Source organism: Eptesicus fuscus, chromosome 1 (assembly GCF_027574615.1).
Source record: "Eptesicus fuscus isolate TK198812 chromosome 1, DD_ASM_mEF_20220401, whole genome shotgun sequence".
Taxonomy (NCBI): domain Eukaryota; kingdom Metazoa; phylum Chordata; class Mammalia; order Chiroptera; family Vespertilionidae; genus Eptesicus; species Eptesicus fuscus.
Window position 1 is genome coordinate 119,376,269 of NC_072473.1, and position 21,398 is coordinate 119,397,666.

At 35.2% G+C, this 21,398-nt stretch overlaps 1 protein-coding gene and 1 pseudogene across 2 annotated transcripts in view; one reads left to right on the plus strand and one right to left on the minus strand.

Annotated features, from left to right (window-relative positions):
- THOC2 (THO complex subunit 2) overlaps positions 1-21,112 on the plus strand; it is a 133,199-nt gene extending 112,087 nt beyond the window's left edge. Inside the window, exons 26-39 of one of the 2 annotated variants that reach the window (XM_054709513.1) lie at positions 1,239-1,367; positions 1,731-1,862; positions 1,945-2,129; positions 2,547-2,725; positions 2,970-3,072; positions 3,168-3,598; positions 3,797-3,855; positions 5,372-5,407; positions 10,082-10,219; positions 10,569-10,638; positions 10,721-10,878; positions 12,746-12,821; positions 13,288-13,328; positions 19,145-21,112. In XM_054709513.1, the coding sequence (XP_054565488.1) occupies positions 1,239-1,367; positions 1,731-1,862; positions 1,945-2,129; positions 2,547-2,725; positions 2,970-3,072; positions 3,168-3,598; positions 3,797-3,855; positions 5,372-5,407; positions 10,082-10,219; positions 10,569-10,638; positions 10,721-10,878; positions 12,746-12,821; positions 13,288-13,310 (1,719 nt within the window). In that variant the 3' untranslated portion in view covers positions 13,311-13,328; positions 19,145-21,112. Of the gene's footprint in view, positions 1-1,238; positions 1,368-1,730; positions 1,863-1,944; positions 2,130-2,546; positions 2,726-2,969; positions 3,073-3,167; positions 3,599-3,796; positions 3,856-5,371; positions 5,408-10,081; positions 10,220-10,568; positions 10,639-10,720; positions 10,879-12,745; positions 13,135-13,287; positions 13,329-19,144 lie in introns of those variants that run through there. The other variant, XM_054709475.1, reaches the window with a different exon arrangement.
- The window catches only part of LOC114228837 (tyrosine-protein kinase Fer-like), a 34,608-nt pseudogene continuing 32,135 nt past the window's right edge, over positions 18,926-21,398 (minus strand).

Here is a 21,398-nt window from a genome sequence, read left to right on the forward strand (position 1 = left end):
CTCAACATTTGGGTTTATATGTTTGCTATACTCGTCTCCATTTTTAACCTTCACCCCTCAAAAACAACAAAAAAGCTTACAACTTTGCACATAACATAACAGCAGGGATGCTTTTCAGCATGGTCACATTCACAAGTTTTTGCACCTGGTGTTTTTCTTAATTACTGCATTTTGTGGTTTAAAATGTAATATATGTTACAGCATGTCATCTGCCTATTTCTGGTTTCTATCAGACTTGCCTCTGCTTACTGTTCCCCTAACCCCAGTGATATCTGTGGCTAAGTCTCTGTCAAAGAAGTTATGATCCTATATAATAAAGAGCTAATATGCAAATGGTTATCACACCCTTACACTGTCATGCCTTAACGGCTCAGGCACTCAACACTGGGGAGAGAGGAATGAGGACCAGCCAGGCTGCAGCCCGGGAGAGGGACAAGCTGCACGCCCCATGGTCCCGGGTGCCAGTGGCTGTGCCTGCACCTGCAGCCTGGGAGAGGGATAAGCTGCCCGCCCCACGGTACTGGGCGCCTGCAGCTGTGGCCCGGGTAAAGCCGCCTGCCCATGGTCCTCTGTAGCTGTGGTCGGCCCGGGTGAAGCCAGCCTGGGTCCTAGGTGCCTGTGGCCAACCAGAGGGAGGAAAGCCCGGGTCCCGGGTGCCTGCGACCAGCTGGAGGAGGGAATCCTGGGTCCCGGGTGCGGGGTGAGGCAGAGGCGGTTAGGGGCGATCAGGCCAGCAGGGGAGCAGTTAGGAGTGATCAGGCAGGCAGGCAGAGGGGTTAGGGGTGATCAGGCAGGCAGAGGGGTTAGGGGCGATCAGGCAGGCAGGGAGACGAGAGGTTAGGAACCAGCGGTTCCAGATTGCGAGAGGCGGTCAGACATCCCCGGAGGGGTCCCGGATTGGAGAGGGTGCAGGCCGGGCTGAGGGATCCCCCCCCCCTCTCCGTGCATGAATTTTATGCACTGGGCCTCTAGTGTAATAATAATGATAGCTGTTTTCTTCTGTCACTGTAAATCAGCTTTCTTTATAAAAGTTTTGTTGTTGTTTTATGAATGTGCTATTTCCTCACCAAAGCTAAAATCTTTAAAGGTCTCTGGGATTGTGAATGTAAAAAGGGAATATAGATTTCGACTGAATTTACCTGTTTGGTATATTATGATTTACTGTAACATGATCTTTTGATATTTTTGAACTAATTTTGACTTCAGTTTGTTTTTTTCTCAAACATTTTTTCCTGTAGGTTTTCTCTGACATAATTTACACAGTTGCAAGTTGTACTGAAAATGAAGCTAGTCGATATGGGAGATTTCTTTGCTGCATGTTAGAGACTGTAACCAGGTGGCACAGTGATAGAGCCACATATGAAAAGGTATGACTAATAATATGCTTATATTTTACCCACATATATAATGACACTTCCAATAAAATCTCTAGGTTGTTCTGTTTTAAAAGGGGAGCTGAGGTTAAGATTCAGTTGTAAAACAGTGTTTAACATTTAAGCATAATTCATCCATTATTAAAAGTGCTATATATTTTTATCCTATTTCAAATTGATAACATTCTAAATTAGTATTATGGAATAAACTGAGTCTTTCTATGAAAACTACCTATCATTCAAATACACATTATGTTTTCACATAGAATCATTAATCTAGTCTACTTACGTTTCAGCCTCTGCTACTTTGGGGGACAGATTTTTCTTTTAAAGTAACAATCTATTTTTGCCTCTTAGGAATGTGGAAATTATCCAGGATTCCTTACTATATTACGGGCAACTGGATTCGATGGCGGAAATAAAGCTGATCAATTAGACTATGAAAATTTTCGGCATGTTGTACATAAATGGCATTACAAACTAACCAAGGTAAAAAAATGTATTTCTCAAAGGTGTTTTTTTCTCTCTTCATACTTACACTTTTATAATGATCTTAAAATGTTTGTTGTAGGCATCAGTACATTGCCTTGAAACAGGCGAATATACTCACATCAGGAATATCTTGATTGTGCTAACAAAAATACTTCCTTGGTACCCAAAAGTTTTGAATCTGGGTCAGGCTTTGGAAAGAAGAGTGCATAAAATCTTCCAAGAAGAAAAAGAGAAGAGGCCTGATCTATATGCATTGGCTATGGGGTAACACAATTATACTTTAATGTGATTTTTATGAGACTAGAAACAGAAGGATTCTGAAGACTTTAAAATGTTTTACAGTGTTGAAGTTTATTTTCTGCTTTACTTCAGGAAATTATGGGAGATTATGCGATCATGTTCCCACAGGCTGGTGAGAGTTGTCACTTCTGATTATCAGCTTCCGGTCTATACTGGATGATAGTTTCACAAGTCATATAATATGTACTGGTTTTGAGGAAATGTAATTTTATCATCAATTGGGTTATCAGATCTTCAATAGTGAAAAAAAAAAGGCATCTTAGTTTAAGGATTGATTTACATTGAAATTTTTATTTACCTTGCTAATTTTATTCTTTTAAACCTCATGTTTGTACTTTTTGATTTGTATTTGTATATTTAAACACTTTGTGCGACTTTCAGCTACTCTGGGCAGTTGAAAAGTAGAAAGTCATACATGATACCTGAAAATGAGTTTCATCACAAAGACCCCCCTCCGAGGAATGCAGTTGCCAGTGTACAAAATGGGCCTGGTGGTGGGTCTTCTTCATCGTCCATAGGAAGTGCATCTAAATCTGATGAAAGCGGTGCTGAGGAGAATGGTATGCTTATTTGTAGAAATTTATAAATAATATGGCTTGTTTCAACAAACTGAAATGTTTTGTATCACATGCCAAGTAAAATGCTGCCTTATAATTACTTCTTTATTCCCCAGGTAAGAGTATGTAACTGTCAAGGAGTAATCAATCCTTTGTTTCTTCTAATTAAACTCTAATCATTTTGCTATGAAATTGTAGTTTACTTATATTTAGTGGATTGTCAAATAAAATCTTACCTTTATTTCAGATAAATCAAGGGAGAGATCTCAGTGTGGTGTGAAAGCTGTTAATAAAGCTTCTAGTGCCACACCAAAAGGGAATTCAAGCAATGGAAATAGTGGCTCTAACAGGTAGGAACAAGTCAGTAAGAAACCCTTAATGATTAAAAACATGAAATATATTTTATGACTGTTTGTCTTAAAAATCTTACATTTTTATTCTTAAGCAGCAAAACCGTTAAAGAAAATGACAAAGAAAAAGGAAAAGAGAAAGAAAAAGAGAAAAAAGAAAAGACTCCAGCTACTACTCCAGAGGCCAGGGTACTTGGTAAAGATGGTAAAGACAAACCGAAGGAAGAGCGACCAAATAAAGATGAAAAAGCAAGAGAGACGAAGGAAAGAACACCTAAGTCCGACAAAGACAAAGAAAAATTCAAGAAGGAAGACAAAGCTAAAGATGAGAAATTCAAGACCACTGTCCCCAACGTAGAATCAAAATCAACTCAAGAAAAGGAAAGAGAGAAGGAGCCATCCAGAGAAAGAGATATAGCAAAGGAAATGAAATCAAAGGAAAATGTAAAAGGAGGAGAAAAAACTCCAGTTTCTGGGTCCTTGAAGTCACCTGTTCCCCGATCAGATATTACTGAGCCTGAAAGGGGCAAGTTTGCCTTTCTTTATATTTGTTTGCCTTTGGTCTTTGTAATGTATATTTGCGTTTGTCTCCTTGTTTTGGCAAGTTATCTAGGAACTTTACTGGGGCAACTAATACTTGATGACCTTAAAAGTTGGTCATATTTTGAGGTGTTTGAAAAAAGTGGAAGTATGTCTTATTGTGACTATTTTTTTTCCCCAACAGAACAAAAACGCCGCAAAATTGATACCCATCCTTCTCCATCACATTCCTCAACAGTAAAGGTTAGTATAGCCTGAGGAAGGCAGCGTCCATATTAGGCTCACCTGTTTGGAATACGTGTCCTGACTTCCTTCAAGTCTTATGCCAAGTATTCACTGGAGCCACTGGAGGTTTCATGTTGCATTAGAAAATGAATTTTTTACATATTGGTGGACTGATATTTTTTTCTATTGAGTATTTTTGTAACAAAAAATGTTACAACTTCAAGGACTGAGCACTAATTTTATAGTGTTTCAAAGTGCAAGAGAAATTTTACCCAGAAGTGCCTCACTGCTTTAAGCAGTCTTTTTGGAGTGCAATGGTGGCTACAAGCAAATGAATCTTTTCAGCAGAATGAAGCCTATTTTTCAGCATAAATATTGAAGAATATATAGTACTGAAGACTTCCTGGATGACACAGGATAAACAAGATACCTCTGAATTCATCAAGCTTCTTGATGAGCATCATACCGATGTGTGCCTTCTAAGAAGGAATCTTGAAAGGAGTTCCATTTTAAAGTCTCCTTGGTGATCAGTTCTCCTGTAGTGTATATTCAGTGAGCATGCAGCTTCTGTTGTATCTTCCCTTGGAGGTTTGTTTATACCCATTGGGTTCCCAACAAGTTGAACCTTGCGTTACCATAAAAGCAGATGTGGCATCCAATCCTACCACCAAGCAAAGAGAAACCCCAGGCATTCAACTGCAGCACAAAATCGTGGGTGTAGCCTTCTTGAAGACTCAGGGTAGCCATTCCTTGCTCGATATTTAATTTTAATTCTAAAGCCATCTAATTTCATGGAATCTTTGAATTTGCAATACGTTGAACTTTAAAAACTGTAAGTTAACTAATTCTTCATCAAGAGCACTGTGGTGGAATACCGTAATTTCTTTTCTTTTTTCTTTTTCTTTTTTTTTTTTGTTTTGTTTTGTTTTGTTTTGTTTTGTTCTGGGAGGTATGAGATTCACCATCAGAGGCACTTTGCAAAAAAAAAAAAAAATCAGTCTTTTATAAAATACATTTTGTTTTCTTATTAATATAATGCCACTGAGTTTTCTGGCTAGGATATGAAATGTGTATATTATGTTTGAGTCACAGTAAAGTAAAAATGGAACCCTCCCAATTAAAAACTATGAAAATGTACGATAGTATTGTTCTTCCACAGTGACCTCCACTATTTTAAACTTTTTGTGTAGGAAAAAAATAATTTGATTTCTTAAGCCTCTTAACATTACCTGTAACTTACAGTGTAATGGAAAATATGGCATTGACATTTATTTTTAAATTCTGAGCAGAGAAAGAGTTTTATTTGTTACATTGAGTACATATAATTTATTTAGTTTTTTAAACATTACAATTCCATTACATGGTTTTGCTTTTTTTTTTTTTATTGTTGATATTCATGTACTAATGACATCACGAGATTTATCCTCACAAGAAGTAGCTGGTTTATTTCCAGGTTACAGCCATACTTCCCAAAGTTCTTCTGGGTTCTGAGAACTATGCCAGCTCACCTGTCATCTCCATTCATTTTCTACAGGACAGTCTCATCGAACTCAAGGAGTCTTCAGCAAAGGTTTGAGTCTTTTAAAATCATCATGCCTAAGTAATACCAAAAAATTCTTTACCCTTGCCCTAGTAAATTCAGTGATCTATTAGGATAACTTTAAAAAATACCTATCACAAACTGAAAATGGATGACAATGGTCCCTTTTAATGAGATTGTTCTAAAATGTGTGTAATGTGGCAACATTTCTATAATCTCTCCTTGCTTGCTGTGTTATGCATTACCCTTTTATGCTTCAAAATCTGGAAATTAAGGTTTGGGGAAGACACTGTTGGCTTGTTTTGGGGAGTAGGCTTATATAATTTCTTAAAATAAATCTGTCAGGTTGTTTTCTGACTTTTTTAGGCAGCCTGAAAGACCAAAACATAAATTTGATGCATTCACATAACCATTCTAAAAACTGAGCCCATTTCAATCCATAAAATTATTTATATTGCCTATGCTGAGCTACCTTTTTGGTAGTTGCAGCATAATATCAAGAAATATGGTCAATATAAACGAATCATTTTCCTGAAGGGGGAACACTCAACTTGATGGTGTTTACATGTCAGTATTAATTCTTGCCTATTACTCTACTTTCTTGAGTAGTACTGCTATTAAAAATAATGTGCAGTTTGTATATCTTATTACAGAGTTCATTTCATTATTGTAGTTGAATTGTCCATTGTTCATGTTATTTTGTCTTTATTATTATAAAACTTGTACTCTAATTTACTTTTATATTCTACTTTGCCTCCTCTTATATATCTGCTAAGTATGATTCTTTACTGGTGGACCAATACAAAATGAAATTTTGAAACAAAGCCAGTTGACAGTAGTAATTGCTTCTAGATCTATAGCTTTTTAATGAAATGTCTGTGGATATTGGGCAAATAAGCATTAATTTTTAACAGTTTAGATTAGCCATTGTGCCTGTGTCCTAAAATTGTAGCATTGTTTTTAGAATATACTGTATTAATCAAGAGTATCAGCTTGTACTGTGAATGCTTTTAAAGTAAAACTTTTCATTGGCTACATTAAATATATATTGCAATATAGTAGGTTTTCACAACCAGTTTGGGATTGTGTATGTCAGTCTTAATCATCAGTGGCTTGTGTGGGCTACTTTAAATTTATGGTTTTACAATGTTGCCTTGTGAGTATTTCCTGAAACATATTTTGAAGCAGTTTGAAACCTGCTGTTATATAAAGTTAACTGGATTTTCTAATCAATGATGAAGATTATGGTTCTTTACATTTGTGAAAACCTTTTGAAAATAAACATATGTGAGAGAAACATATGTTATCTCATTTTGTGCTCATTACAGTGCTATGAGGTAGATAGGATAGGTGTTAGTGTATTTTTGACTAAGAGACTGAAGATGTTCTCGGTCCTTTCCCAGTGGCATATAACTTGTCAGTATCAAAACTTGGACTACAATTAAGATTCCTCAGGTGTTCTTATTACCACAATGAAAACAAATTGTAAGAAAAAACATTATGGTTCCTTGATTCTTAGCACCCATTTCAACAGTAGTTGACAGGGTTCCTAACTCCTTTAACATGTTTGTCTTGTTTTTAAACTTATAATGATTTAAGTCAGTGTTACTACTACTTGATGGTGACTTTTTGGGCATTTAAAATTCAATAGGTTTATTACACAGACAACCAGAAAAATTTGAAAATGGCATATGAATACACTTCTAAAAATTATGTGTTTCACCAACTTTTCAGATCTTTTGTGCTTTAGCATGGTACCTGGCAATATTATTTGGTGTTCAATAAATATTTGAAATGAACTCTTAGGCCTTTGGACTTTGGTAAAGCATCCAAGGTTTACTGGTCTGCACAGTAATTAATGTTGCATTTTTATATGTGTAGGAAATTTTAATAGCATATATATGTCTTAGGGCAAAAATTACTGGACTTACAATGATCTCTAAACTTGATCTGTATATACTTTCTGTTCCTGGGGTAGCTTTTATTTTTTAGAGGACTCAAAAGAAGTGTGTCTATTTTTTCATGCTGTCTTGTCACTTGTATATATAAAATTGTTTCCCTGCTTTAGTTTAACCTTTGAGTTATGCCCTGGGATACTCTTTTAAAATTTTCTTTTACTTACTATTTTTATTTGATTAGTTAAAGAGAGAAAAATCTAGCTTGGTATCCAAATATTTTGTCAGTTCACCTTTTACCCCAATTTCTAATTGGCATAGTTTCAATTTTGGTCAGTTGTATTTTTACCTAGCAATCCTACTATAGTTGCATTTGATAAAGAATGTGTGAAAATCATGCTCCTTTAACGTAGGTTCTGTGTAATTTAGGAGGGCGGCAATAACCACCTCAAAAGAGAATGCTGCTTTTAATTTCTGTTACCATCTTAAAACAAGTATTTACAGCCAAACCCAAGCCTGCAAATTAGGCTGTCTTTATATATTGTAGCCTTAATAAAAATGTAGCAGTGTTCTCTTAAACAGATTTTGAAATCAAATTGTTTTTTTGAATCTAATGAACCTAATGTCAAAAATAAAAACAAAAATTCAACAATGCTTCATGCAGATAAATTTAACAAATCATTAATTTTATTTGGCAGACATTTATTGAGTACTCACTGTGTGTGTACAAGGCACTAGTAAGTGTGTAAAAGCAGAAAAGATACATTAGTTCCTTAACATACTGGAAACTATGTATGCTAAAAAATAAATGACATGAATTTAACAGGGAATACCTGTCACAAAAAGGTTAATATGAAGTAATATGAGTTCACCAGAAAGTGATTTGCAGAGTGGAGGGACAGTTAAACTGATGATGACTTCTGAGCTGAATGTGAAGGCTAAGTAGGATTTTAAGAGATTAAGGTAAAAGTGAACAACCATTTTGGTGAAGAAAACTGGGAAGGGCAGGGTGTTAGGGAACAGTAGTAGCCACAGCATATAGAATGCTTTGGGTGCTCCCTAGTAGGATATAATTGTGCAAAGATTGCGAAGAGTTCGGAAAACCTAAGCTGAAGAGTATGCATTTTATCCCATAGGTAATGAGAGACTTTGTTTTTGTGGAAAGAGTATTGTGATCAGCACTATTCTTAAGAGGGTAGAAAGAAGGAATATAATTGAATACATTTCTAAAAAAAAATTTTCTAGGTTTCTCAATTTCTAGCAATACAGAATTCAAGTTAGGCACAATTAAAAACTTCATTCTTGTGTATGTGTGTGCACGTGTGTATGTGTGTATGTGTGTGCACAGGGGTGCTTATTTGTAACAAAACTTTTTTTGTTTCTATTGGGAGAATTAAGCAATACTTCTTTTAGAGAAATCTTTTTCAAGTATTGCAGTAATATATTATTTCCATTGTCTTGTCAGTTTCATGAGTAATATTAAGACAGGAATACAACTCGTATACAGAAAATCTTGAAGTGTCATTTAGCGCATTATACCCAGCAAGAGTACATTTTGCACAAACACTTTTATGACTGTTTTTCATTCTCTTGCTCTTTGTTAATAATGAACATTTTGTGTATTTCAGTTGATCACCAACTTTTAAACATTGAAATTTTAAAGAATCTACTTCTGTATTGCTATGGCACTATTTCTGAGCCAGCTGAATTGAAAATATTTGGTGGTGTTAAAAAAATGTGTTTCTTTAATTCTCAAAGTGATGTTTGTCTTTTTTATGTATTCCTTTGAATATCAAAGGATTTCATTTTGTAACAATATTTGACTTCTGACTCACTGTTCTTTTCATTGCTAAGATATATCTAGAATTGTGTAGTTATGTAACAAGTTATATTCAGTATTCTGCTGCCTAATACTTTTAATGTCTTAAACATAAGCTTGTAGCACAGTTATAAATGCTGTAAGGTTAGGTATTTGATTTCTTCCTTAATGATTTCTTTTATAGTAGATTTCCATATTTACAACTTGCATAAGTAAGGTTATCTCTTAATTACTAGAGTTAGCAAATCCTTCATCTTTGGCTGTTTTATTGCCTATGGACTTTTTGGCAGAGAAAGAATAAGCAGAGGAGAATATCGGTTTATCATTTTTCAGTCTTTGAGGTGTTTCATCATCCACAGCTGACTATATAGTTTGCTGAGTTATTTAGAACTAGTAAGACAAAATACACAGTTAGTTATGATAATTAGATAGAAATCTGAGTGCTTTCAGAATTGGAGAGTATGTAGCCTTTACATTTGTAAAAATAATTTAGGATAATCTATGCATGATATACTCTGAGGCAGAAAAGATGTATTAGTTATGGCTAGGCTTTATTTTATACTTTTGCTTACTGTCATTGATTGCCTATCAGTAGATGGTAAAACTATTTAAAATTTCCATGATTTTGTAGAGGTTTGTAATTTTTTTTTTACAGTAGAGAAAGTCTAGTCACTATTTTTCACATATGGACTCTTGTAATGGTGGTTATAGTTCTTCACAATAGAGCTATAAAAAGAACTGTAGCTTGTGAATCTACTAATGAATCTCAGTCAAGGCAGGAATGAACTGGTAATTTTATAAGCCCTAGAATTGAAATATTTGCATAATTTGTGCCATGCTCTTTTATTTTACCTCTTGTAATCCAGACACATGACCAGTTTTGACTTGGGGTCTAACTACCAATTGTCTTTTCATTAAATAAACAATCAAGCAAATAATACCAATACTGGAAAACTTATAATCTTTAGTAATGTTGCCTTAATTTAACAGCTCTACCTTAATCATACTCCTTCACCACTGTCCAAGAGTAAGGAGAGAGAAATGGACAAGAAAGATTTGGACAAGTCAAGGGAAAGATCCAGAGAAAGAGAGAAAAAAGATGAAAAGGACAGGAAGGAACGGAAAAGGGTTTGTAATTTTTTAAAACTAGTTTGGAAAGCTCGTTATTGTGTACAATAGTATGTTCGTTGCCTATTTTTAAAGTACTAGTTTGTTGCATGGCAATCTGTTATTTAGTGTTTTAATTGGTATTTTCATCCTAAAGTGTGTTTGAATCTTCTACAGTAATAAGGATCTTCAGCCTAATAATCTCTCCCAGCTCTGCTTGTCTTTCATGTCATTTTACCAAGTATGTGAAACTATCACAACTATTCAACAATGCTGTGCTCTTCTTGCATAAAAGTAATACTTTAAAACAAAACAAAACAAAACAAAAAAAACACTGTTGATCAATGTAGTTCACAATTCTTGGTTCTAGGATCACTCAAACAATGACCGTGAAGTGCTACCGGACTTAACCAAGAGGCGAAAAGAGGAAAATGGAACAAGTAGGTAGACTTACCAATACTTTTGAAACAATTGTCAAACTGAATTGGCAATGGCTTTCATGATTCTCTTTTATAATTTTAGTGGCGGTTTCAAAACACAAAAGTGAAAGTCCATGTGAGTCTCCTTATCCAAATGAGAAAGACAAGGAAAAAAATAAGTCCAAATCTTCAGGCAAAGAAAAAGGCGGTGATTCATTTAAATCAGAAAAAATGGATAAAATCTCCTCCAGTGGCAAAAAGGTAAATTAGGAAAACAAAGGAACAATATACTTTACTTAGAAAATTAACCCTTTGAAAATGCAGCAAATATTGAGGTTCTTTTATATTCAAATAGTCTTTTGTTAATTATTTGGGATGGAAAGATGAGACAGTAGGGGAGGACAGGTTATCCGGGGAATTCAAACCAACTCAGTCTCAAATTACTGGAAGGGTAGAATTAGTTTAGCTCTGAAATTCCTTTCCTCTCCATTCCACTCCCACCTATTTCTGTTCACTGAGTTTCAGCCTTTCTTTTTGTGTTTTCTTTCTTCTCCACCAACAGTGCTTTTTAATTTCTCTGTATTCATGAGATTAAAATATGGTTACATGTATTCTCCCTGATCATTACAGTGTCATAAAGTAAAAAATGTTTGTGATTCTAAACATTTTTATAACATTTTCTCCTAATAACCTTATGTGTTTGCAACTTGTATTTGATTCTCACATTAAGTGTAGTGTGCATTCTCTTAGGTACTTATTAATGGATGATATTCAAAATATATCTCATGCATCAGTCATTAAGTAAGCAAGTCATCACTAAAGTGTAAAGCATTATTAGGTTGTATATTCAAAATATGTGTATTTTAAATATTTATAGTTGTTAAATTTATAGTTATTAAAAGCAGTTTTAGAAAATTATAAGGTGATAGTTTAAAAATTTCTGTATGCTTTAGAGGGGAGGTTGCTCCTTTTAAATATTTTTTAAATTGAGTTAAAATTTACATAACAAAATTAGCCATTTTAAAGTATACAAGCAGTGGCATTTGGTATCTTTACAATGTTGTGCAATCACCATCTCTATCTAGTTCCAAAACATTTTCATCACCTCAAAGGGAAACTCCATACCCATTAAGCTGCATTCCCCATTTTCCCCTCCCTTTATCCCCTGGAAAAAAAAACTAATCTGCTTTCTGTCTCTGTGGATTTACCAATTTTGGATATTTCATATAAATGGAATCATGTAATAAAGGGGCCTTTTGTGTCTGACTTTTTTCATTTAGCATAATGTTTTTGAGATTCTTCCATGGTGTAGCATGAATCAGTAGTACTTCATTTCTTTATATGGCTAAACAATATTTCATTGTATGAATATACCACATTTGTTGACCATTTGTTGGACTTTGGTGTTTTCCACCTTTTGGCTATTGTGAATAGTGCTGCTATGAAGTATATGTTTGAATACCTGTTTTAAAATCTCATGTGTATATACCCAGGAGTGGAATTTCTGGGTTATATGGTAATGCTATGTTTAACTTTTTGATGAACCACCAAACTGTTTTCCACAGTGGCAGCACAATTTATATTTCTACCAGCAATGCATGAGGGTGCCAATTTCTCTACATTCTTTTCAACATGTTTTTTAATTTAAATTTTATTTTTTATTACATAGCCATCCTAGTGGGTGTGAAGTGGCATCTCATTGTGGTTTTGATTTTGCATTTCCTTAATGACTAATGATGTTGAGTATCTTTTCATGTGCTTTTTGGCCATTTGTATATCCTCTTTGGAGAAATTTATTCAGATGCTTTGGCCATTTTTAATTGGATTATTTGTCTTTTTGTTGCTCAGTTGTAAGAATTCTGTATATAGTCTGATATTTAGAACCTTAAGAGATCTATGATTTGCAAATACTTTCTCCCATTTGGTAGATTGTCTTTTCACTTTCTTGATAGTGTAACTTGATGCATGAAAGTGTTTATTTGATGAAGTCCAATTCTTTGTTGTTGCTTGTGCTTTTGGTGTCATATTAAATAAGTTTTTGAAGAAAAATTTATGACTGGTGGGGGATTTTGAGCTGATTTTTTAATTTGGTTTTCCCTTCCCCAACTAATTCCACCATTCCTTATAGGAGTCCAGGCATGATAAAGAAAAGATAGAAAAGAAAGAGAAACGGGACAGTTCAGGAGGAAAGGAAGAGAAGAAACAATATCCTTTTCATCTTATTGATGCTTTTAATCAGTGAAATGGAAAGCTTTGATACTGTTCATGTTTAGAATTGTACCCTTGTAGTATGTGCTCTAAATGCTTAAGAGCCTCTTAGCTTTTAAATGGTCTCTCCAGTTAATCCTCTCAAATATAAGAAATGTGGAAGTGGGAGAGTTGATATATTTTTTAAACTTCTTTGTTGACTGAGGTTGTTTTATGCCACTAAGGGATTTGGAGTCCTTCTGGTTGTATTATCATTGAGAGGAAGAAAAAGAACAGAGTCCCTTGGGCTGGGAGCATGGGGAATTGAAGGGCAAGATGATGCAGCAGACAAGCAGAGCTGGTAGAGTTTGAGGCTACCAGCTGGTTAGAGCCAAATAGGCCTGCAAGCTAAGGGATTGTACTAAAAGATGAGACATCATTCTTTTTTCCCTAGTTTTCCCCTTAATTTGTCATCTACTCATAAGTCCTCGGACAAACACAGATAATGAAGACTTTCCATCAAGGTGAGTGTTCTCTCACCTCCTTTTCATTTAAAGAGAAATTTTATAAAATGAGGTCTGATAATGATGAAGAAACTAGATCCATTTTGCAAAGTACAACTAGAATTTTTCAACTAAATATAATGACTAGGTCTTTGGGTATAGATGCAAAACAAAATTCACAGTTATTTTTAAGCTGTTTTCATTTTAAGCTTGCTGATTAGCTCTGCTTTTTTTTTTTTTTTTAACACCAAGATATATTTACGAACATCTGGCTTTCTTTTCACCACTCATTCCCATCTTCTCTGGATAATTAATTACCTTTTTTTAAAGTGCCATAGCCTGTAGGTGGTCGTGGCATTTGCATTTTACCGGTGAAGAAATTGAGACTCTGAAAGGTTAAGTTGAGGAGGTTGACAGAGACTTTAGCTGGCAGAGCCAATACTTAAACAGAGGTCTTCTTGCCCTTTCATGTTCTCTGTTCTTTTTGCCTGTTCATGCAGACATGTTATTCAGAGATTTTTATTTTAAGTTTTTGTGCCTCTTTTTCTACCAGTGCCCAGGTTTTGCAAAGCTGAAAAATCTGGTCTGTGCTTTAAGTTCTGGAATTTAAAATCTGCAGCTTTGTTTTCAAGGTATTCATGCTTTATGTGAGATTTAAAAAGTGTTTTAACCATCTTCAGTAAATTGTATGTGGACAATAGTCCACTGTCTTTGTGGTCAGAGTGTTCACCCTAATATAGACTTTTTTGAGCACTCAGGTCATCATCTAAATAGTTATTGTTTGGTGACGCCTTAGGATTATTGAGGTATGTAGGATGCTTTACCCTCTACATTTAATGGTTTGATATGACTGTATTTGAAGTTTTTTACTCTTTTTATAGTCCATTTTCCTGCTTCCGTATTAGCTGTCACTTCTTAATGATATCAAATATGCTTGCTGTCTGTACCCTCCCCCAAATATTATTTACTGCTTCCATTTTTTTTTATAAAACCATATAGAAAACCAAAACTCTTTACAGTTGTTTTGAGAGTGAGAAATGTCTAAGAGCCTGTTCTGTATTAGGGTATGAGCTATAGGGTATAGATTTTTTTTATTGTTATTTTGGCTGCAAAGCAGGGTTTTGAGGTTCCAGATAGGCAACCTTCTGACTAATGGTGTGCTTTTTCTGCTTCGTTATCTGTGCTTGTTATCTAAATAGTAGAGTAGGGTAAAATGAGAATTATGAGAGAGCATTTAGAATTTAGTAATTTTTTAAAAATTAGAAATATTATAAAAGTAATATTATTTGCCCATTCTTCAATTTTAGTCATCTCCACCTCAACAACTAGCTGTCTTCTCTAGTGAACTATAAACTCTTATTCTTTTTTTATTCTTCACCTTAACCTTTCTTTAATTTTCATATGTTTTTATTGATTTCAGAGAGAGGAAGGGAGAGGGAGAGGGAGAGAGAGATAGAGACATCAATGATGACAGAATCATCGATCAGCTGCCTCCTGCAGGCCCCCTACTGGGGATCTAGCCCACAACCTAGGCATGTGCCCTGACTGGGAATTGAACCATGGCCTCTGTTTCATGGGTCGATGCTCAACCACTGAGCCACACCAGTCGGGCTTAGCCTTTCTTTCAGTTTGGCATTTCGCTTTTTACTTCTCCTTCCACACGGTGTCCTTATTAAAGAAAACCAAAAATCCTACCTAAGTTGTTAGTTATAGGAATGGGCTAGGTGTTAGGTGTTAGGAATGGGCTAACTATAACTAACAACTTTCACTGTGATTTTACCCATCTCTCTTTACTCAGTGCCTAAATATTATTCTTTGGTATGTGAAAGTTATGCTAAAGATTCCTTTGAGTTCTTCACATAGGCCATGGATTATTTGTACTTTACCTCTCTGTATAATCTCTCAGGACCAAAGGCAGGAAAAGACTGGCCTGAGGTGTTAGGTGTTAGGTTGGTGGTATTGTAGCAGAGCTTCTCAATTCAGATACCCTTTTAAGGTTCATTTAGCATGATGGTCATTCTGTTCAATTTCTTGCTGACAATTATGTACTCTACTTTCTTCTTGGGTAGTCTCAATTTTGTGAGGTTGATATTTCCTTTTGCCAGCTGCCTCCTATTGGGAAGGGTTGGTTAGGTCTTTCCGTTGTTCTGCCTTTACCTTTACAGGTCTCATAATATCGGATTGGCACCATTTACTGTTAGGCTACCTCAAATATGCTGCTTCCTACTGTTTTTAATTTTATTTTACATTCTACAGAAAGGAGAGCTGCTGCATGTCTCACATTTCTGTGATTCAAAGATGTCATTAATTTTAAGCAGGCGTCCTCAAACTATGGCCCGTGGTGCACATGCGGGTGTTTTTGCCGTTTTGTTTTTTTACTTTAAAATAAGATATGTGCTGTGTGCATAGGAATTTGTTCATAGTTGTTTTGTTTTTTTAAACTCTAGTCCGGCCCTCCAACGGTCTGAGGGACAGTGAACTGGCTCCCTGTTTAAAAAGTTTGAGGACCCCTGATTTTAAGAATCATTGGTTTCTATACATGTTTTTTTTTGAGAAGAGTGAATAGAGAAAGGACATTTATGATAAATATAATTCTGATTTCAGAAACATTAAAATGATTGCATTAGAGTTAAGAAATATAATATATAAATGTGACCCAGGTTAAATTCCTTGCAAAGTCTTTCGTCTTCTTTTTCTGTCTCATAAGTTTTACTTGCACCATTCTTCCTGCTTTTTCTGTATTTTCTCACTTGTTATTGCTAAAGTCTTTGTCCAAATTCCTTCTCTCTCCTTGATTTAGTTCCTTGAACACTACTAGCTGCTTTGCCTTTAACCTTTCCTTTAGTTTAATCTTTAAAAATTCCTGCCAATTAAATTTTTCTTTTTAGAACCATCCTTTAGCTTCTCAGTTTGAATTTGATACATGTGGTCCTCAATTCATGAATGTTGAGCTCAGTTAAATCATTGAGAGTCCTTTTAGAACCAGATGCTATACTAAACTGAGACTTTCTCCCAGATTTTGAGAGGCTCAATCTTGGACTTTATTCTTGATTTCAAAGAATATTAGCAGTTAGCTCTATCCTCTCCATCTGTATTTGTAATATACTACATTCCTATTCTAATCCTCTACTCCAATAAGGCCTAATATATTTTTCAGGTCCGTCTCTCAGCTCCAGTCTCATATGTGTAACCTAATCAATTCTTTTATGCTCTAAACCCAGGGTTGTAAATTCTCAGCCCTTGGGCAGAACGTGGCTCATTAGATGTACCTTCTGGAGTCACACAATATTTAACATTTTTAAAAAGTGTTCATCTTTAAAAATCAGAAGAGTTGACAAATCAGAATTTCAGTTTCTCTTGAAAAATTGGGACATCTGGCAATATTGTGTTCTGATTTTTGAATGGCAGCAATCAGCTAGACCTGCATAGGTGCCCCCTCACCCCGCCCCTTACATAGAGAATGGGTCTTTTTTAAATTTTTATTTTACTTCAATCTTTCCCCACCCAACTCACTTCATCTGTTTCCATTATATACTAATGCCTATAAACAATTGATTTTATAATTACTGTTATGAGCCTTATTTTGACTGAAGTGCTCAAAGATTGCTTTATTTTAGAACTGTGTTGCCATGTCAAGGCATAGTCCTAGATGCTGGGAATGTGTTAGAGTAGAGTGTGTCCAATTAAGTTTCTTTCTCAATAGTTTCCCATTGCTTATGTTTGTGTGGGCTTTCTTACAGAGTCCTAGTCACTGATTCTTATTTATATATGAGTATGTTACATGTCCCTGAACTTAGATTGTGATCTTGTTAAAGGCAGTAACTTCATTCCTTTCTTATAATCAAACAACCAAGTATTTTTCTTTATTACCTGTTAGGTTTCAGCAACTCGATTAACTTCACATGGAGAGCTATGTACAGAAGTATTAAATCTATCTCTTTGGGATTGATGAGAAACAGCATTGACTTTTTTTTCCTCTCAAAAAAAGGTTCTGTTTATTTACAGCATTTGATAATATACTGTTTAAAAAGAAGTTACTTTGTATGCTGCAACATTTTTGAGGGCAGGTTTATTGTGCTTTCATTTGGGTCTGTATGTAGAATCATTGGATGTGTACAAAAGTTTGGTAGGAGATTGAAATGATATACACAAACTATTTTTCTCTTCATTATCATTCTTTATACTTTTAAAAGTACTTGGTGTGAGTTCTTTGCACTGATATTCATAGCCACTGAAAAGTTGGAGAAAACAGGAGGAATTTTCTACTTCTTTCTTCCACTTAAGGTAGACCAAATATTTACTAAGGTGCTGTGCTGTTTTTATCTGGACATAGACATGAACACTTACAAAAGGCTCTCATACCACATTTACCCCTGAGTGTGACTATCCCCAATACATGTATTTATCCTGAGAGTTACCCCTGGGTACGCTAAGATTCAGGTCAACAAATTCCCAGTTTTAACTCTGAGCTACATTTTATTCACATGAAACATCCTAGGTAGCAACATAGGGGTAAGTGAAAGGAGTATAGTGGATGGCTGTCCCTGTAACTTCTTTCTTCCTCATAAGTATTCATTTGACTTTTTAGCTGTCAATTTTATCCATATATGCCTTTTTACTTGGAGGGGAGAGAAAGAGAGGGGGGGGGTGAGGGAGAGGGAGAGAAAGAAAAAGAACTAGAGAGCTAGTATCATGAAATCCTGACAGCTTCAGTCTTTGGTGAAAATGAAGGGAACTAAATTCTGGGATGCCTTCTTTGAGGTGAAGACACTTAACCAAAAATAATCTATTCATTTGGTGGACATATATTTTCTCTAAAGCAAATTTTTCCACCAAGAGGGCTCTTTTATGAGGAATCTATGAACAATTGAGACTTTTCTTAAGACCTTCTTGGTGATTTTGATCATAAAATTAGATAGTGTGTCTATAAGCACACCTCCAATAAGGAGACTGAATTTTTACTTGTCTGTCTTCTCTACTTTGATCACCAGTTTAGCTGCTCTTTTCTCCAGACCACCCTACTTTTCAAACTTGTTTCTTGCTGTCATTGGTCTCTGTAAAATAACATAATTTAAAATCAGCTGCCTCAACCCTGAGGGGGTGCTCTTTCAGGCCATTTCATGCAGTTTTCTGATGCCCTAACAAAGGAGGAGGACATAGTAGAACATAGGCAAATGGCAATGTTACTAATTTAGCAGGGCCTGTTTCTGGCAAGTAAAAAGAAAAAAAAAATCCAGGATGTTCAGGTAATTCTTAATAGAAGGTGATGTTTACAAAGGTAATCTTGTCTTAGCAGAGTGTAGGGCCACTTTTTGTTAGACTGTTCTGCAGACATCGTGTTACCAATGCAGCTTATGGCTCTAATAAAGTAAAGGGGTCTAGGATGGAGGGCAGCCAACTCTGAACTGAGCCTGAAGTAGAAACCCTTTGAGAAACAGCAACAGTTCTAGGTGTAAAAAAGATACATCCGTGCAATCCATTGCAGTTAGAGCCGGGGGTTTCTTATTTACAGTGGTTAAAAGTGGCCCATATTTAAAATAAATAGTTAATTAAAAAAACCTTAGAGAATGTTCCAGGTAATGTGGTATAAACTCATTGTTAGTGAAAAGAAAATATTATTTTGCTGGAAGGCTGAGTTTGGCACTGTTTCATCACTATGTGACTTTCTTCTTGATGGCAGTTTTCTTTCTGAAGTTCACTAAACTTGGGTTGATTTTCAAGTTTGTAATCCCAACACTTCAGCATTAATTTATAAATACACTCTGGACACTGCTAAGAGACTGACACCTAGTATCTTCTTTCCACTTGCTTTTGTGCTTGCTGATTTGTCATTCCAGGGTATGGACAGATCCCTAAGCTGAAGGTCTCCTAGAGGAGGATGCCAAAGCTCCATGCGTCACTCAGAACGATATCTCCCATAATTAAGAGCTTCTGGTGCTGTCCATTTAATGGGAATCTGCTTTAAGTCAGAAGATGAATACACACCACCATCCTCTTGACGAGACATTCCAAAGTCACTGATTTTCAGAACATTATTTTCACCTCCAGACAGTTCCTTGCAGCAAGGTCCCTGTGTATACAATTTTTACTCGAAATTCACCATCCAGAAGCAGCATCTAATGAAAATTTCACTAACTGTTTTGTTAGTTCATCCTTCTTTCTCAGAAAGGAGAGGAAATCGCCTCCTGGAACCAGTTCCTTAATGATGTAGATAGATTGCATTTGTGTGCGAACTCCTATAATTTGAAAATATTGGGATAATTGTATTGCTTGAGGATTTTGGCCTCTTGTAAAAATTTTAATTTCATCTTTACAAGTGGGAAAGATCACCTTTACATTTTTAACAGCAATAGCAGTTTTATCTTTTAACCCTTAAATATGTCACCAAATTTTCCTTTGCTCAGTAATACTCCTGTTGTGACTGACATCTTCATGACTGAGAACCCATTTCTTTTTCTAGTTATGGCCATCATGATACTCTTGATTGGAACATTGACTTTTTTGCTATTAAAAAAATGAAATAAAATTCACAGAGCATAAAACTTGCCATTTTAAAATGGTTTTTACTATTCACTATGCTGAATAACCATCACCACTAATTCCAGAATATTTCCATCAACCCACACCTGTTAGCAGTCGCTCCCAATTCTCCCTTCCCCCAGCTCCTGGAAATGATTAATATACTTTCTATCTCTATAGAGTTGCCTGTTTTGGACATTTTATAAAAATGGAATTATGCAACATGTGACCTTTTGTGTCTGGCTTCTTTCACATAAAGTCATGATTTCAAGGTTCATCCATGATAATATAGCATGTATCAGAACTTCATTTTTTAAAATAATTGAATAATATTCCATTGTATGAATGTGTACCATATTTTGTTTATCCATCCTTCAGTTATGGATAGGAACAATGATTTTTAAGTATTAAAATTGTAAGTTCAACATTAGTGTATCCACAATTATAATTATGATATCAAGATTATACATGGTGTGAACAGAATGCTGTATAGAAATGATATGTAAATTATTTGTCAGCATTTCATGCAAGTGTGATTATTTTTTAAGGCTCTCCTAGCTCTGGTTTTATGAAATATGTGAATGTAGTATTTTCATCAATAAAGTTTAATGCGTTAAGCATTAGTTTAAAAATAAATGAGAAAAATGTTAGGCAGATAAGTTATTTGCCACATGTTGTAATGATTATGTTTTGAATTTATTTCAGTATGCAGTATTTGAAAAATGTCAATACATAAAGGAAAGGAAATAAGTATAATTAAGTCAATATATTTTTAAAGCAATTTTTATAATTTAGCAGACATTGCATCTTAATATAAGTCACTATTAAAATCATGCCCTTGTGAAAAATGTGATGTCATTTTTTTCTTTTTTGGTTGATCATGTAAAATTGGTTCCTTTTTGTTGCTATGTGTTCTGTTTACTTTTGACAAGCTATTGCTTGTCGCTGAAGAATGTTTTACGTGTTTCTATTTCATTTTTTCCTTCCCCCTTTTCCCACTTGTCCCTCTTTCACAGATAAAATGTTCAATGTTGTTTTATTTTGAAGTCATCATAGTCTGCCTATCTTGAATGGTTTCTGAGAGTGGGCAATAAGAAATACAGATATTTCATCCTTATCTAGGGACTTAACTCAAGCCTTTGTTGTTAATGGAACTCACTGATTTTTCTTCTTTGTTAAACCAACCTTCCTTCCTCCCCCCCTCTTTGCTTTCTTCCTTCCTCCTCCTCCTCTTCCATCTTCTTCCCACCTATCATCCTCCCCTCCGCTCCCTCCCTCCCTCCCTCCCTCCCTCCACCTCTTCCTCCTCCTCCTCCTCCTGTCATCCTTCCCTCCTTCTGCCATTCCTTCTTTTCTTCCTTCTTTTATCTATCAATATAATCACTTTGTTTCTTTCAGATGAGATTGGAATGGAATGGTTCAGCTGTGACCAGAAATTTAGTTTCCTGAGTAGATTGCCAAGAATCACAAATGAAGAGGGCCCAGTTGCATCTTAAATTATTCATTTATCTGCTTTATTGCTCTATGCTGAAAACTTTAAATTGTTGAGTTGTACATTACTGTATTTAACTT